We start from the raw sequence: 16370 nt of genomic DNA, 5'->3' as shown, positions 1-16370 counted from the left end.
TAAGTAAATAACAGTGACATAATTTACTTGACAGGGAGGAAAGTATGGCAGCGGGTTGTGGGGGAGGTGGAGGGAAAGAGAGAGAGATACATTCTTCCTATCAGTAAAGACACACCTCTTGTTCTAAGTTTCTTAGAATAGGCTAACACATGGAAAATATACTTAGGTGGTTTTCACATGAGTCGAAAACCTCATTGTTTTCATAATTCTGCATATTTCTTTAAGTCATGGAAGAAAAATCACTTTCAGGCCTTGTGCAGCATTCACCTAATAACTGCTAACAAGTTCACCACATAGGATATGTTTGTGTAGTCTTTCGAAATAGCAGATGTATTTGCAAGATTACACCTTTTCTTCCACCTTCATCCTTAATGGCACTATTTGTTAGTTTCATTATCAATTGTTTAGAGATCTCATATTAAAGAAAAGACCATATTAAGAATATGAGAGATATTGCTAGGACAACCTTACTAGAACACTTTATGCATAAGTGCTAAGGATAAATGTTTGAATTAATAAAATTGGGTCCATTTTTTTAAATTCCAGTCTTTAAAAGAAAAAAAAATTAACTGAGAAGATAGAAGGAACACAGTAGAAACAAAATAAAGGCTTGTTGCCTGATGACTTAAGCTGGAATGGCTTACTTTAGAAAAGATGTATCTCGGGATGGTAGATGTGCTGAGAATTGTTCACCGAATAGTAAGTTACTACTTAATTGGAGAATCTTTTGACTGAAGCACATGAAGAAAAGGAAGAGAAATATTCTCAAATAAACCAAAGTGGTCTTGAAAATTCATAGTTAATTGAAACACATTTCCTTTTATATCAAAGGAATAAAAGTGATACTTCCAGCTTCAGTTCAGGCATCCACAGAGCAGGAAAGGTGTTGTACCCACAACCTCACAATAAGAAAATGCCCCATCAGTCAACCAATACTATGGGCAAGCAGCTAACTGGAAACCTAGAGGAGGAGAGGCTCCTTAAGGTAGGAAGAGAATTGGAATACTTACTCACTTGGGGCAGAAGCCACTCAATGACATGTAAGTTAGTAAAATGATGCAGCTAGAGGTGTTTAATGAGTAGCTAAAGATCAAATGTGGGTTGGAACGCAAGGCCCCTGAAGGTGGCAGACAGAAGGGGGTTTATACCTCTTGCAGGTGATTCTTTCATGAACCCCACCAGGCAGTCTCAGGAAGCTTAGAGAGAATCTTGAAAAAGCACTATTGGTCCTGGCTTGGGGGAGAAGCACAGCAGCCACTACTCAAATTCTACTCAGACCAGTACCCCCCCCCCTTCCCCTAAGTAACAACAGCCTTTCTCTCCAGTGGGGAAGTGCAACAAAAGTGTAACTTAGGGATACTGATGAAAACTCCTGCAGTTGGGAAGGGAAGCAAGAAAGAAAAGTTTCACTCCTGTGGTCATCCCTAAGACTCATGTTTCACAGAAACTGCCTCAGTCTCTCTCCTCTATGCCCCTGCCATAGTAACAAGCATCTGGTAAAAGTAAGAATGGAATATAGTTGGGAGCACTGCAGGAGACTGATTGTTTCTGGGTTACAGGGCAAAAGGAAGAACCAAATCCACACAGTGAGAACACTAAACACAAGGTTCCCCTGGAGGAATTTGAAGCCGTCTGTACATTGAGGGTAACTATAGCAACAACAAACTTCAAACCCAGCTCTACTCTTTATATAAACCCCACTCTATGTCCTAGTGAAAGGAAAGATGCATTCATTTACAAGTGTAGAAAATATTTACCTCAGTATTGACTGCCCTATATTACATTTTTTTAAAAAGTGTTGTATTTTTTTTTCAGTATTCCAAAATTCATTGTTTATGCACCGTACCCAGTGCTCCGTGCAATAGATGCCCTCCTTAATACCCACCGCCAGGCTCACCCAACCCCAGACCCTCCTCACCTCCAAATCCTCAGTTTGTTTCTCAGAGTCCACAGTCTCTCATGGTTTGTCTCCCCCTCCGATTTCCCCCAACTCCCTTCTCCTCTCCATCTCCCAATGTCCTATATTACATTTATTTATGGCCTTCAACAACAAATTACGACACACAATAAAACCAAACAAAACATGGTCTGAGTAGACAAATCAATCTCAGAATCAAGCTCAGATATTAAACAGATTCTTAGGCAAATGATTAGACAGGATTTTAAACAAATGAAGACATTTGTAGAGGCACCTGGGTGGTTTAGTCAGTTAAGCATCCTACTCCTTATTGTGGCTCAGGTCATGATCTCAGGGTCATGAGATCAAACCGCGCTTCTGACTCTATGCTCAGCAAGGAGTCTGCTTGGAATTCTCTCTCCCCTTTCCCTCTGCTCCTCCCCCTGCTCACTCACTCTCTCTCTCACACTCGCTCTCCTTAAAAAAAAAAAAAAAAAGACATTTTTAAATGAATGTGACTCAAAGGAAAATTTTTGCGTAAGGTTTAAATATAAGAACCATTATTAATATCAATTGTACACAGAGACAAAATATATTTTGGTATTTATAATCTTGCTTTTCTGTGGCCTTTTCTCTTATTCTCTGAATATCCTCATGTTCTTCATTTCCACTATCAAAAATCTGCTTCTTAAAAAAGATTGGAATTCCACCCACACTGTAAAATAACTGATAATACATAATCTCTTCCAATTTGAAAGGAGACCAAGTCTTATTTTAAAAGAATAAACTTCTAATTGGGGCAACCTCAATTTTTGTAAATGTTTCTATTTCCTGTGTTTAGCACACAGATGGCCGTCAAAGGACACTTTTTAGCATTTTAAAATATATTTTTTCATTTTAAAATACTAAAGAAAACCTTCAAACCATCTGAAGCCCTCACCTCACTCCCTATCCAATTACTTTGATGCAGCCTTTAAAATTTTTGCATGCATATTGTTTTTAGTTCTTATTTATAACATTCATATTTTTATGACTGGAATTTTTGGAGTTCCCTCATTCATTCACTCAAAAATAATTGATAAAGCCAAGGACAGGATTTGTTTGCTTTCCAATGAGGAAGTTAATAGCAAAGAAACGTTTTTCAAAGAGAAGTTGAACTTTAAAATGACACTGTGAATCTAATAAAAAGGAAAGTCTTGCTCTCTCTGACTTCTTCTCTCTCCTCTGTCACTTTAGTCTTATTTCAGTTAGTTTAATGCTGTCTCACGTCTTCCTAAATATCTGCAGCCTGCTAAGTCTGGCAGGGGTCTCAAGTACACTCTTAGTGCTTTCTTTCTTAGTGGCAGTTACCCCAGTTTACTTTTTTTATAGTTATGTGTTGGTTTATTTCATAGATATCAGGTGCTGTACTAGGCAGTAAAGACGAAACAGACACCAGAACACTCCTTCCTTTTCAGTGACCTTTCTGTCATGTAGGGAAGGGTTCATGTTACATTGCAATAAAATGGAGAGTATAATCAACTCAAAAAAAAAATAATTGATAAAGCATTTGCTCTGTGTCAGCCACCAAGCTGAATGCAGGGAATAAAATACATAGGTAATAGCTGGGTATTGGTTATAAATTGGTCACAATTATTTGGAATCTTTCATTCAATGAGCGTGGAGATCCCCTATCAGAAGAATTAATAAAATGATTTACTACATTAAAAAAAAAAAAAAATAAAATAAAATACATAGGTAAAATGTGTTCAATTCCTACCTTCCTGGAGCTTATGACTGGTTGGGGGGAGAGTAATAGTTAACAAATAATCACGAATAAATGTAAAATTACTATTTTGCTAAGTGCTATGCTGCTACATATATAACCGGAGGATTCTTTTTTTTTTTTTTTAAGATTTTATTCATTTATTTGAAAGACAGAAATTACAAGTAGGCAGAGAGAGAGAGGAGGAAGCAGGCTCCCCATGGAGCAGAGAGCCCGCTGCGGGGCTCGATCCTAGGACCCTGGGATCATGACCTGAGCCGGGGCTCGATCCTAGGACCCTGGGATCATGACCTGAGCCGAAGGCAGAGGCTTTAACCCACTGAGCCACCCAGGTGCCCCTAACTGGAGGATTCTTAAGCAGTGAAGAAGTCAGAGACATTGAAGGAGTGGTGATTGAGCCTATATCTGAATGCCAAAAATCAGTTAATTCAGTGGGAAAAGGAGCACTTCAGGAGGAAGATAAATCATAGTCAAAGGCCCACTGCATGAAAATGGATGGGAACATGAAGATATGGTGCAAATAAAGAGTCTTCACTCTGTATGCTCAAGGGGTTCTTCATCGCAAGAAGGCATTCTGCAACTAAATCTTTAATGCTTCTTTTCTAAATCTGATTTCATCCTCAAAACCATCAGATTTCCTAGGTAGATGCTTTAGTTTGTCCTTTAAATTGCCTTTTTTTTTCTTCAAAATTTGGTTCTTTATCTTTTCCCCCTACATTTTCAGATTTTTAAATGTAACTTCTTTATCATTGAATTGGATTTTTGGCCACTGTCTTCTTTTAACCTTATCCAATGTGTGTTTTAATTACATTCTTGTATTATTTTGCATCCTTGCAAACTTTGTTTCTCTTATTCATATGTTTATTGAATCACCACCTCTTTTTGTTTCCCCCAGGATATGTATTCCTGTTTAAAAAATGCCATTGAATTTTTTAATTCAATTAATATTCTCTCTGGATTCTTTGATTCTGAAGTAGATCAGATTATCTGAGACATATTTTTAAATGTTCTTTTCCTTCAATATACATATCACATTTATAAATATAAATTTATTCTTTTTAATTATATCACTTTATAACATTTAATAATTTAATTTAATGTTCTTTTCCTTTAAAGTATAAGCTCCATGAGATAATGTCCTTTGTTTTATTTACTATATTTCATTTTGCCTGAAAGATATTTGATACTCAATAATTGTTGAAGATATAAATATTCAAGATGTTGCCTTTATTTTTTTTGCAATGTTTAAAAAACAGCTTCATAATTTCCTCTCTTTTTTAAGATAAGATCCCATCATACTTGTAACACAGTAACCTAGCATGTTAGTGGCTTTTCCAAATCTCTGTTTGTGGAAGTAAGGAATCCTTTATCAGGGCCACAGCTTGAGAATAGTTTAATATATATAACTTCTAGGCTAATTCTCAGATTCTAGCAAGCATTCATTTTTTGTGGCTTTACTATACTCAGGACTATCTTCTATCTTGTGTCTTTCTTTTCTGTATCTCTTTACCAGGGAGTCTATACAGATTTTTTTTTTTTTTTAAGGAGATGTTCAGGCTGTATGACAAATGTTTTGAATCAGAATTTCTGGGTTGGGCGCACGATTGTTTTCTTCTAAAACAAGGAGTTTCCGGTGCCTGGGTGGCTCAGTGGGTTAATCCTCTGCCTTCGGCTCAGGTCATGATCTCAGGGTCCTGGGATCACGTCCCACATCAGGCTCTCTGCTCCGCAGGGAGCCTGTTTCCTCCTCTCTCTCTCTCTATCTCTCTCTGCCTGCTTCTCTGCCTACTTGTGATCTCTCTGTGAAATAAATAAATAAAAATCTGTTTAATTAAAAAAAAAAAAACAACAAGGAGTTCACAGTTTAATCTAATGCCAGAAAGTGTCTTTTAGCCTACTAAGTATAAAAACTACAAGTTTTAGCATTCAGTATGAAGCTGTTGTCATCTAACAAATAGAATATTCAAGTATTTGTTCTCATCCACTCTCCTCTTGTCCTAATTTTGGGGCTGTGAAAGCTGTCTCTTGGTGAGCCAAAAACAAACACAGACAGACACACAAATATGCAACTGAGAAACAGCTGGTAAATTATCTGGTACAGACTCCATGTCTTCCAGGAACAGACAAATGAAATGAAGACACATCTTTTAAGTGGGCTTTGCTTTCTCAAGTAAATGCGTTTCCTTAATCCACTTCCATGGTCCTAAAAGAAACTTAATACATTCCGTAATATGTTGTTCAGCAATCATAGCTTGCAAATTCTAAAATATCTCTATTTCTCCAGCAGTATTTTAATGGAAGGTTGGAAGAAGATGCATCATGGGCTCCTAGTTGAATGCAATTTCAAATTATAAATTAATAAGGTCTGTGAAATATATGACTTAATACGTGAATGACAGATATCATGATAGTATAGTGGTTTTATCATTTTGACTTCATGCTTGAGTTACAGGGGCCAAACTGGCTTTAAATAAGGTATTGGGCTTCTCTCCTTATTTAGTTTATTAATTTCTCTCCTCCCTTTTCCTCTCCATTTTTTAATCACCGGTTTTATTGAGTTATAATTACCAGAACAAGTATCTTTTCTTTTATTACATACTGACCATACTTCTCACTTTAAATTTTTATGGAACATGTGTCCTAATCTTCACCTCAAATGCACAGCCATATCCTAAGCAATGCATGCTCTCATTCCTTTTCATTTAGAGTCTGTTTATTATTACAAATTCACAGGTGATTCACTGTACCGTCGTAAGGGTGGGAGAACTATTAATGAAAGACCAAGAACTGCTCAAAATACCATCCTACTAAATTCACACAATGTTGTTTGAAATACAATAACCTAATTTTTTTTTCTCTCCCCTTACATATGTGTTTCATTGTCTGCTCTGGAAGAAGGTACAAAATATCCATCATTATTTAAGGATTCTAAGTTTGCTTCATTTCCATCTTTTCTTCCATTTTCTGATGCCTTGGTATCTTTTCCTTGATATATTTTCTTCATAGTGGAAATTAATACAACAAATAAAATAAGTGCTAAGAACCTTAAGCTCTCCATCAAGCCCAGGAAGGTATTTCTGTGAAAAGAGAAAAAAGTCAATTTTCACATTAAAGTATTTGGAACAATTTACAGTGTTTCTCTCCAGTATGCACAAGACCTTAAAAGAAAAAAAAATGATGTTTGAAATTATGCATAATGATATTAAGGCAACAATTCTAGAGATTTTTTTATTGACACATATGGAAATTTTAAATTATTTTAAAAGGAATATTAAGCCACAGAAACTAAGGGTGATTAACAATCTACCCAAATGCTTTCCATAAAAATAAGGTATATTTCAGATGTTTAACTTTCTCAAAGGCAGATCAGTTCATGTGTAATGGAAATGGATTATAAAGGAATTGACTGTGAGAACACCAAAGTGAATCCATTTAGATAGGAGCCAAAATTTAGTTTATAGGCTAAATACAGTCCACAATAGCTGTCACGTGGACTACTGGAAGTTCTAATGAAACTATATTAAATTATCTAGCACACATGGTCAAGTCTTGTGATTCTTAGCTTAGATTGCGCATTAAAATCATCCAAGGAGATTTTAGAAATCCCATGCCCAGGCCACACAGCCCCTGTCCAATTAAATAAAATTTTCTGAAGAGGGACACAGAAATTTGTATTTTTTAAAGCTCTTCAGGTGATTATAAAGAACAAGTAAGATTGATAACCACTGACCTAGTAGCTTAGGAAGCACTCACTGGCCTAATGACATTGTTAATTAAATGCAGAAAAGCTTTAGGCACAAAAACCTTGAAAAATTGTTAGGTTTAATTGAAGGTAAATGGGATTATATAATTTTGAATTGTTTAGGCTTAAATCTTTTAAAATGACAATATAATGTTGTGGTGTACCAAAAATAACGAAAGAAATATTTTAAAATATCAAATGTATTTGTCTCATCTTTGGGTTATGTCAAGTAGTTCTACCCCAGTGTTAAACTTTTCAGAATTTCCATTGAAAAGAGAAAAATTACTATGCACTTTTAGTTATGTGACTGTTGCTGGGAAAACTTGAATAAAGTGGGTTTAGATTTCGGATTGATGTCATAATGTGGGTTTCAATTCCTTGCAGTAGGTATTTATTATTATTTGTCTTTGTTAGATAAAATTAATGAACAGTTATCCGGTTATCACAAAATATTAAATCCAAAAAAATCATAAAGTGACTAACATTTTCGCTGTTTCTTCATTGGGGAATACATGGCTGTTTTTAAAAATTCCACTTCAGATGATCTTTAGCTAATTACTTGCAAAGTACTTTAGGAACAAAATTGACCAAAACGAACGTGATAAGGGCCATAAGAGAACTTCAAAATATTAAGAGTTCTAGGAGTGTTCGTTATTTGTAGCTGGTTGGAATGGTGCCAACTTTATAACAGAAAATCACCTAGTTGGAATCATACAATATATAGCTTTTTCAGATTGCCTTCTTTTACGTAGCAATGTGCATTTGAGATTCTGCCTTGTCTTTCTGTAGCTTGATACTCATTTATTTTTATTGCTGAAGAGTATTCTGTTGTATGAATGTATCACAGTTTGTTTTTCCATTTACCATGGAAGACCATCTTAGTTGCTTCGTTTTTTTTTACAATTATGAATAAAGCTGCTATAAACGTTCATGTGCAGATTTTTGAGTGGGCATGTTTTGAGCTTATTTGGGTAAACACCCAAGAGCACGATTACTTGACCATATAACAAGTATGTTTAACTTTATAACAAACTCTGACTCTTCCAAAGGGAGTGAATCATTTTGCATTCCCACCAGCACTGAATATGATTTCCTGTTGTTCCACATCCTTGCCAGCATTGGTAATGTTTATTCTTTTTAAGAGCTCTTTATATATTCAGAACATTTGCCTTGTGTCTGGTTGTAAGTTACAAGTTCTTTTTCCAGTTTATCTTTTGTCTTTGAACTTTGCTTAAGTTTTATGACACAGAGTTTTAAAAATATTTAATCATTTTTTTTCTACTGTGGTTTTAGGGGTGTGGGTCTTACTGAGAAACACATTCCTACTTTCTAGATAATTAAATATATTTCTACCACAATTTTTTAAATACTCATAGTTTCATGTTGTAAATTTGTGTGTTTGATTAATTTCTAATGAATTTTTTAAGGTTAAGGTACTTCCGCAACTATTTCTTCTCTCGATACAGTTATTTCCCTATGAACAGAAAAATATAGAAACTTTTTTTCTTTTTTTCCCATTGACATATTATCAGAGCCCCAGCATCAGATTGTTTCTTCTTAGAGAAGACAGAAGATCATTGAATATAGGTATTTTTAGTATTAGGAGAGATTTTAGAAACAACAAAAGAAATTTTATTACAAATCCCAGCCCTTTCTCTTATTAGCTGTATGATTTTGAACAAGTTACTCATTCTCTTTGAGTCTTTGTTTCTTCATATTTAAGGAAAAAGGAGAAAAACATTCATCTCCTGCAGTTTCTGACTATTAAAATGAGATACCATGTTGCCTGATACAATACTGAATGCAAAATTCATTAAAGGGTGGCTATAATTATTATTATACTGAAAATGACCTTTCATCATTTGAGAATTAATATAGTCAAAGAAAAATCAATTAATAAAAATATTTATGACAATTTACCCATATAATGTGGAATCATATATCCTGCAAGCCCCTCGCTTGCCACAGCTGCCGGTTGACCACTTCATACATGCTCTATCAATCAGAGCCCCAAAATATATAGGAGCTGGAATTCCTCCTGCAACATGAGATGAGAAAATGTCAATCCAAGCAATGGTTTCAAACATAACTGGGTGATATTTTTCATTGATACATTTTAGATTAAGTAAAAGTTGAAAATTTTCGAGCATGCTTCCATTGTTTTGATGTAAATTTACTCAAGGATTGAGACTGTTAGGAATCTCAAAGTCTCAAATCACATGTAATAGCATATATCTGCCATCTGCCTCACCCTGCCAACACACAGAGGGAAGAGAAGACAGAACATTAAATGCCCGTATGCTCTGTTCCTCTTATTATTACCAATTAACTTAAGCCTAACTGGCGAGAAGGAGAACGTTGTCAGCACAGAAGTTATGTTGGTTCATATATAATTTTCCTAGACAAGGAGAGCTGAAAAGTGTGGGAGTAGAATTGTAACTTCTCAGAGAAAGGAAAGACCTCTCGGTGCAACTATTGCAAAGTCGGGAGAGTTTTCAACCCAGTTTTAAGAAAGCTAGCACTTTCTCCCTTGAAAAGTACAGGCCCAGTTTCACAGAATACTGGGCCCTTCACATGTTGTCTTTCTTTCTTGGCTCAGAGCTCCACTTTGTCACAATCTTGCATTTTATCTCCATTAATTATGTGCATGTTTAATACTTCCCCCAAAGCAGTGTGGGCTGTCCAAGTTAGGGCCTGTGGCTGAATTTTGTTTCTGTTAATGTTCTGATCACAGTACCTGGGTGTCTAGTGGTCTGTGCCTAAGCCAATTTTTATCTGTAGTGAATGATTTTTCAGAATGAAGGCTTTTTTAGAAACACAGATGTTGTCTCCCAGCAGAAGTACCCATCTGCTTACTGCTATTTTAATAAACTCTGAGATACACTCCTAGTTCTAAGTATTGTTAATTTGACCAAAATTTTAGAGACATGCTGGTAGAGATCCATATTCCATATGGTAGATCTGAAGTGGTCATGATTTTAATTTGTTCTTTTTGTATTTTGATGAGCGATTTTCAATTTTTATTTTGTTACATAAAAATGGTAGGGATTCATATTTCAAAATTGTATTGATTCCATTTACTTCTAAATATCATCTTTCTAAGAAAGAAAAATCTGGGATGACAAAAGACTGGTGTCTGGGGCCAAACATATCTGAGAAAAACTGGTACTAAGAAAACGTGTGAGAAATTTACAGCTTTCCACAAATCACAGCCACCATTTTAAAAATGAAAAATACATGCCAATAATTTATTTCTTCCATACAATGCCACTGGTTTGGCCAAACTTAATTCATTAAATGTTTTAGGTAGCCAGCTTGGTCTTCAGTCATTACTAGAATTTTGAAATTTCAAATAATCTGTTTTCCAAATACCCTTTTCAGTTTAATGTGCTCTATAGACCTCCCACAATTTACACATGTGTTGTATTAAAGACAGCTTTTTGTGAACTGAAGACTACTACTCAGGATATATTTTTTCCAAAAAGTGGTTAGGTTCTACTGTGCCATATATTGAGCATATCAAAACAGTAAGCTCACATTTAGGATTGCAAAATTCCCTTTGTTCTCTTTTATGTCACTAGAAGAATTTCCACTCGGCTCATCTTATTTATCATCTAAGGGGGAGTCCTAGATTCCCACATTCTACGTTCATCTGCTAGCTTCTGTGGCCTAGCTTCTAGGAGAGAGGTATCTCCATTGTATCTGGAGGCAGGAAACTGCCAGGACAATAACTGCAAGAGCAGAGAAGGATAGAAGAGAAGGCTGGGATGAGAAGTAGAGAGGAATCCTGCAGCACCTCCATCTTCTTCTCTCCAAGCCCTTTATATTTCCTCTTTTTACCTTTGAGGATCTGTGGCTTTCTCCCCAAATATACTTCTTGGACAACTTCTCCATTGCACTTAGCCAAAGAGTTTTATGCTTCTTTCTTTTGCTCGCAAGGTCCCATGGATTGACCCCTCCCACTTCCTTTTCCTTCTGCCATCAATGGTTGCCTCCAGGCCATGGTCAGTCTTCTACCCCAATCCCTAGATGAATGAAGCTCTTTTCCTACTTCCCAGGAACAAGCATATTATTGTTAATACGTCTTACAAAGGGGCACGCACAGGAGTTAGGTCAGAAGTTGTAGAGCTAACAACAGCAATCTCTCTGGTATAAATGGCAAATTCACAGGGGTAAGGGAAAAATGATGATTTCCTAAATCTTGTACTAATCACCCCCATTTAAATATTTAGAAATAGAACTCTTACTTCTGAAGTCTAAGGCCCAACTCTTAAGCAACAAAGAGCCCAATATCCTGCTTGCTTTCATTCAGAGCACTCCCTTAGTCCAAGATGCTCAGTCCTACCTACAAGTTTAGTTCCCATTTCCTCTTGCATTTTTAACTTCTGATAAAGATTAGCTTCCCCAGCCTTAGAGAAGTGGACAATGGGAAGTAGGGAAACAAGAAGTCCTCTTATTTCACACAATCTCAGCATGACTGGATTCCCAGGCCTTCCAAGCTGTTTTGGGTATTACCCTCCTTATGTGGAAGGCCCTTCACTCTGCCTATGGGAAGTAATATTCCGAAGTCTGAAAGTAGAAAAACTTTGAATATCACCTATCTTTGTGTTAGAAAGAGCGTAAAACAAATATTACGACTTTTTGTTCTAGTTAAAGATAGGCTTTAAGTTCCTTATAGATTTTGGATACTAGCCCTTTATCTGATATGTCGTTTGCAAATATCTTCTCCCATTCTGTCAGCTGTCTTTTGGTTTTGTTAACTGTTTCCTTTGCTGTGCAAAAGCTTTTGATCTTGATGAAATCCCAATAGTTCATTTTTGCCCTTGCTTCCCTTGCCTTTGCCGTTGTTCCTAGGAAGATGTTGCTGCGGCTGAGGTCGAAGAGGTTGCTGCCTGCATTCTCCTCAAGGATTTTGATGGATTCCTTTCTCACATTGAGGTCCTTCATCCATTTGGAGTCTATTTTCGTGTGTGGTGTAAGGAAGTGGTCCAATTTCATTTTTCTGCATGTGGCTGTCCAATTTTCCCAGCACCATTTATTGAAGAGGCTGTCTTTTTTCCATTGGACATTCTTTCCTGCTTTGTCGAAGATTAGTTGACCATAGAGTTGAGGGTCGATTTCTGGGCTCTCTATTCTGTTCCACTGGTCTATGTGTCTGTTTTTGTGCCAGTACCATGCTGTCTTGATGATGACAGCTTTGTAATAGAGCTTGAAGTCCGGAATTGTGATGCCACCAACTTTGGCTTTGTTCTTCAATATTCCTTTGGCTATTCGAGGTCTTTTCTGGTTCCATATAAATTTTAGGATTATTTGTTCCATTTCTTTGAAAAAAATGGATGGTATTTTGATAGGGATTGCATTAAATGTGTAGATTGCTTTAGGTAGCATAGACATTTTCACAATATTTATTCTTCCAATCCAGGAGCATGGAACATTTTTCCATGTTAACAAAACCAAAAGACAGCTGACAGAATGGGAGAAGATATTTGCAAACGACATATCAGATAAAGGGCTAGTATCCAAAATCTATAAGGAACTTAGCAAACTCAACACCCAAAGAACAAACAATCCAATCAAGAAATGGGCAGAGGACATGAACAGACATTTCTGCAAAGAAGACATCCAGATGGCCAACAGACACATGAAAAAGTGCTCCACGTCACTCGGCATCAGGGAAATACAAATCAAAACCACAATGAGATATCACCTCACACCAGTCAGAATGGCTAAAATTAACAAGTCAGGAAATGACAGATGCTGGAGAGGATGTGGAGAAAGGGGAACCCTCCTCCACTGTTGGTGGGAATGCAAGCTGGTGCAACCACTCTGGAAAACAGCATGGAGGTTCCTCAAAATGTTGAAAATAGAACTACCCTATGACCCAGCAATTGCACTACTGGGTATTTACCCTAAAGATACAAACATAGTGATCCGAAGGGGCACGTGTACCCAAATGTTTATAGCAGCAATGTCTACAATAGCCAGACTATGGAAAGAACCTAGATGTCCATCAACAGATGAATGGATCAAGAAGATGTGGTATAGCATACACTAAGCATGGTATCATGCTTAGTGAAATAAGTCAATCGGAGAAAGACAACTATCATATGATCTCCCTGATATGAGGACATGGAGAAGCAACATGGGGGGGTAGGGGGATAGGAGAAGAATAAATGAAACAAGATGGGATTGGGAGGGAGACAAACCATAAATGACTCTTAATCTCACAAAACAAACTGGGGGTTGCTGGGGGGAGGTGGGATTGGGAGAGGGGGAGCGGGCTATGGACATTGGGGAGGGGAGGCGAACCATAAGAGACTATGGACTCTGAAAAACAACCTGAGGGTTTTGAAGGGTCAGGGGTGGGAGGTTGGGGGAACAGGTGGTGGGTAATAGGGAGGGCACGTTTTGCATGGAGCACTGGGTGTTGTGCAAAAAGAATGAATACTGTTACGCTGAAAAAATAAATAAAATGGAAAAAAAAAAAAAGATAGGCTTTAACTAGAATTAATGATCAACGTCTCTTTTAAGTTACTTAGATTTCCTCTGTCTCATTATTTTTTATTTATCACCAAAAATAACAATTATTTTTAATTATACCTTTAAAAATTTCTTATGACTGGAAATTAATTATATCCAGTTGTGAGATTTGATATAAAAATTTATACCTTAAATTTTTAATCTGTCTATTTAACATACCTAATGTTCGTATAGTTAGTGAATGGAAACCCACCGCAAGGGATTTCAGTTCAGGTTGAACAGTTCTGAAATAAGGTAAAGGCAAAGGCACATTAAACATCTCCGAAATACCAAACCAAGTTCCAGTATCAAAACATTTCTCAGTGGCATTGTTCTTCATGATCAGATGAAAACCTTCAAGTGAATGGCTGACATTATTTCAAGTTTTATTTTCAGTTGTTTTAAAAGGCAAAGAGCTGAGTAATAACAACTATTATTCTCTTATTTATTCAACATGTTGAGATTTCAAGAGGGTTTAACATTTTCACACTTGATCCTTTGAAATTCTATGAGTGTGTGGTGGAACAGACTTTATTATGCTTATGAAGAAACAGATCTCATGTGACCCACTGAGCTGACACAGGCCATAGGCTACAACAGATACCTTTATTAAGGTCTTGGTATGAGAACTTTTTTACCATCTTATTTCTGCCATTGCTACTAACAACAAAGTTCACTAATATGATTCAGGAACTATGTAATAGAACCAGGAGTGTCAAAAAGGGTACTTGTATTCTAGTGTCTAGTGTATTTAAAGTCATTTTAGAGGGAGCGAGCACATTTGTATCCTCCCTATGAATTAATTCACCTGCATTTGGAAATTTGTTTCCATAATTCCACTGTTCTGAGTTCGATAAGATGATGACACTACGATGTCATTGTGTGATATTCCTGTGATAGCTTAAAACACATCATATGAAACGAATTATCCAGCCGCAGTGGCAGGATGGGGAGGAAGCTCAAAAACCTTGTCTTTTTTGAAATACTTGATTAAGTGATACAAAGGTAGTGGTTGTTTTTTCTTGAGCTGTTTGGATGACTGTATCTGTTCACAGAAAAAAGTGGATGTAGTCGTTCAACAAACTGCCAAGCGGCCCCTGAGATATTCCATGCTAGTTCTTCTTCTTCTTTTTTTTTTTTTAAGATTTTATTTATTTATTTGACAGAGAGAGATCACAAGCAGACAGAGAGGCAGGCAGAGAGAGAGAGAGAGGTAAGCAGGTTCTCTGCTGAGCAGACAGCCCGATGCGGGACTCGATCCCAGGACCCCGAGATCATGACCTGAGCCGAAGGCAGCGGCCCAACCCACCGAGCCACCCAGGCGCCCCTAGTTCTTCTTCTTGATAAAGAGATAAATGGTGTTTCATATTGACTGAGTGACTTGGAGAAGTCCTGTAACCTCTTTTAGCACTGGCACTGGTTTTCATATTCCTGGGTTGCTGGGCTCTCCCCCCCCCCACCTCCCCGACATGGTTTAGATCATTCTTTAATTACACCCAGTCTCCTGCCCCTTTTATATCACTCAAACTTCCCTTGTGCTCCCTGTTACCAGCAAAATCCTTAGATCCTGTGTTCTTAAGAACCCATTCACTTTCTTATTCTAATGAAGCCCGGCTGCCCCCTGATGGTGCTCTTTCCATACAACTCTTAAATAAGGGCTGGTTTTCTCTGCAATCTTACTGGGCCCCAGTGTAGATGTCCTTCTTGCTCTTTTTCTTTTAAACACCTCCAGACCCTAGTGTGCCCTCTGAAAAACTTCTAACTCCCCTCAAGTGGTGTGCTATCCTAATAAATCATTCCCTAACCTCCTCCTGCCTATAGATTCTGTAACTGCAGATACTAGTATCTTCATCACATTCCTTGTGATCATTCTTTGGAGATTTTAGTACTAGACTTTCTGTCATTTTTCCAAAACTGCAGCGGCCACTTTTCCTAATTATAATAGTCCATGTAGACCATCCTCCAATGATCTGGCCTCTGGGTTTCTTGACCTCTTCCCTCCTTTGGTCTTACCTCACCTACCCCAAGGTCATGCTAATCAGTACACCTTCCCTAATTCTCAGTTTTGAGCACACCCTCACAGGAAGCACCTCTCAATTTTAAACTCACTCTCTCTAATAAGCCAACTCCAATAAGCCTCAGGCCAACAGGGCTCTTCAGGTTCTTGACACCTCCTACTTTGTGCCAGGTCATCTCCATTTTCATGTCCTCAGTTTTCTCACCATGCTCTCTCCGAGATATTCCTTTCATAGACCCTGGATTTTCCTGTCCTTCCCATGCTTTACTGTCCCAGGCAAGCAAAAACGCTTTCATCCAACCCCCACCTTTTTTGCACCTATACCTAGAGAACTGCTGGCTTGGTGAAATCATTCAATTACTCTGACTAAGCTCATTTGAAACACAAACCCTCAGGGCCTCCAGTACAATCGTACTGCATTTTACTAGTT

General features: G+C 37.2%; 1 protein-coding gene across 1 annotated transcript in view; it reads right to left on the bottom strand.

Annotated features, from left to right (window-relative positions):
• Nucleotides 1-6252: 6252 nt before the first annotated feature.
• SLCO1B3 (solute carrier organic anion transporter family member 1B3) overlaps nucleotides 6253-16370 on the bottom strand; it is a 61917-nt gene continuing 51799 nt past the window's right edge. Inside the window, exons 13-15 of the mRNA XM_046013630.1 lie at nucleotides 14104-14168; nucleotides 9325-9442; nucleotides 6253-6739 (exon numbers count right to left, since the gene is read on the bottom strand). Of these exons, the coding sequence (XP_045869586.1) occupies nucleotides 6526-6739; nucleotides 9325-9442; nucleotides 14104-14168 (397 nt within the window). The 3' untranslated portion in view covers nucleotides 6253-6525. The remainder of the gene's footprint in view (nucleotides 6740-9324; nucleotides 9443-14103; nucleotides 14169-16370) is intronic.

This window comes from Meles meles, chromosome 7, assembly GCF_922984935.1.
Source record: "Meles meles chromosome 7, mMelMel3.1 paternal haplotype, whole genome shotgun sequence".
Lineage (NCBI taxonomy): Eukaryota > Metazoa > Chordata > Mammalia > Carnivora > Mustelidae > Meles > Meles meles.
The sequence above is the reverse complement of the archived record's forward strand: the minus strand, read 5'-3'. Positions and strand labels throughout refer to the sequence as shown.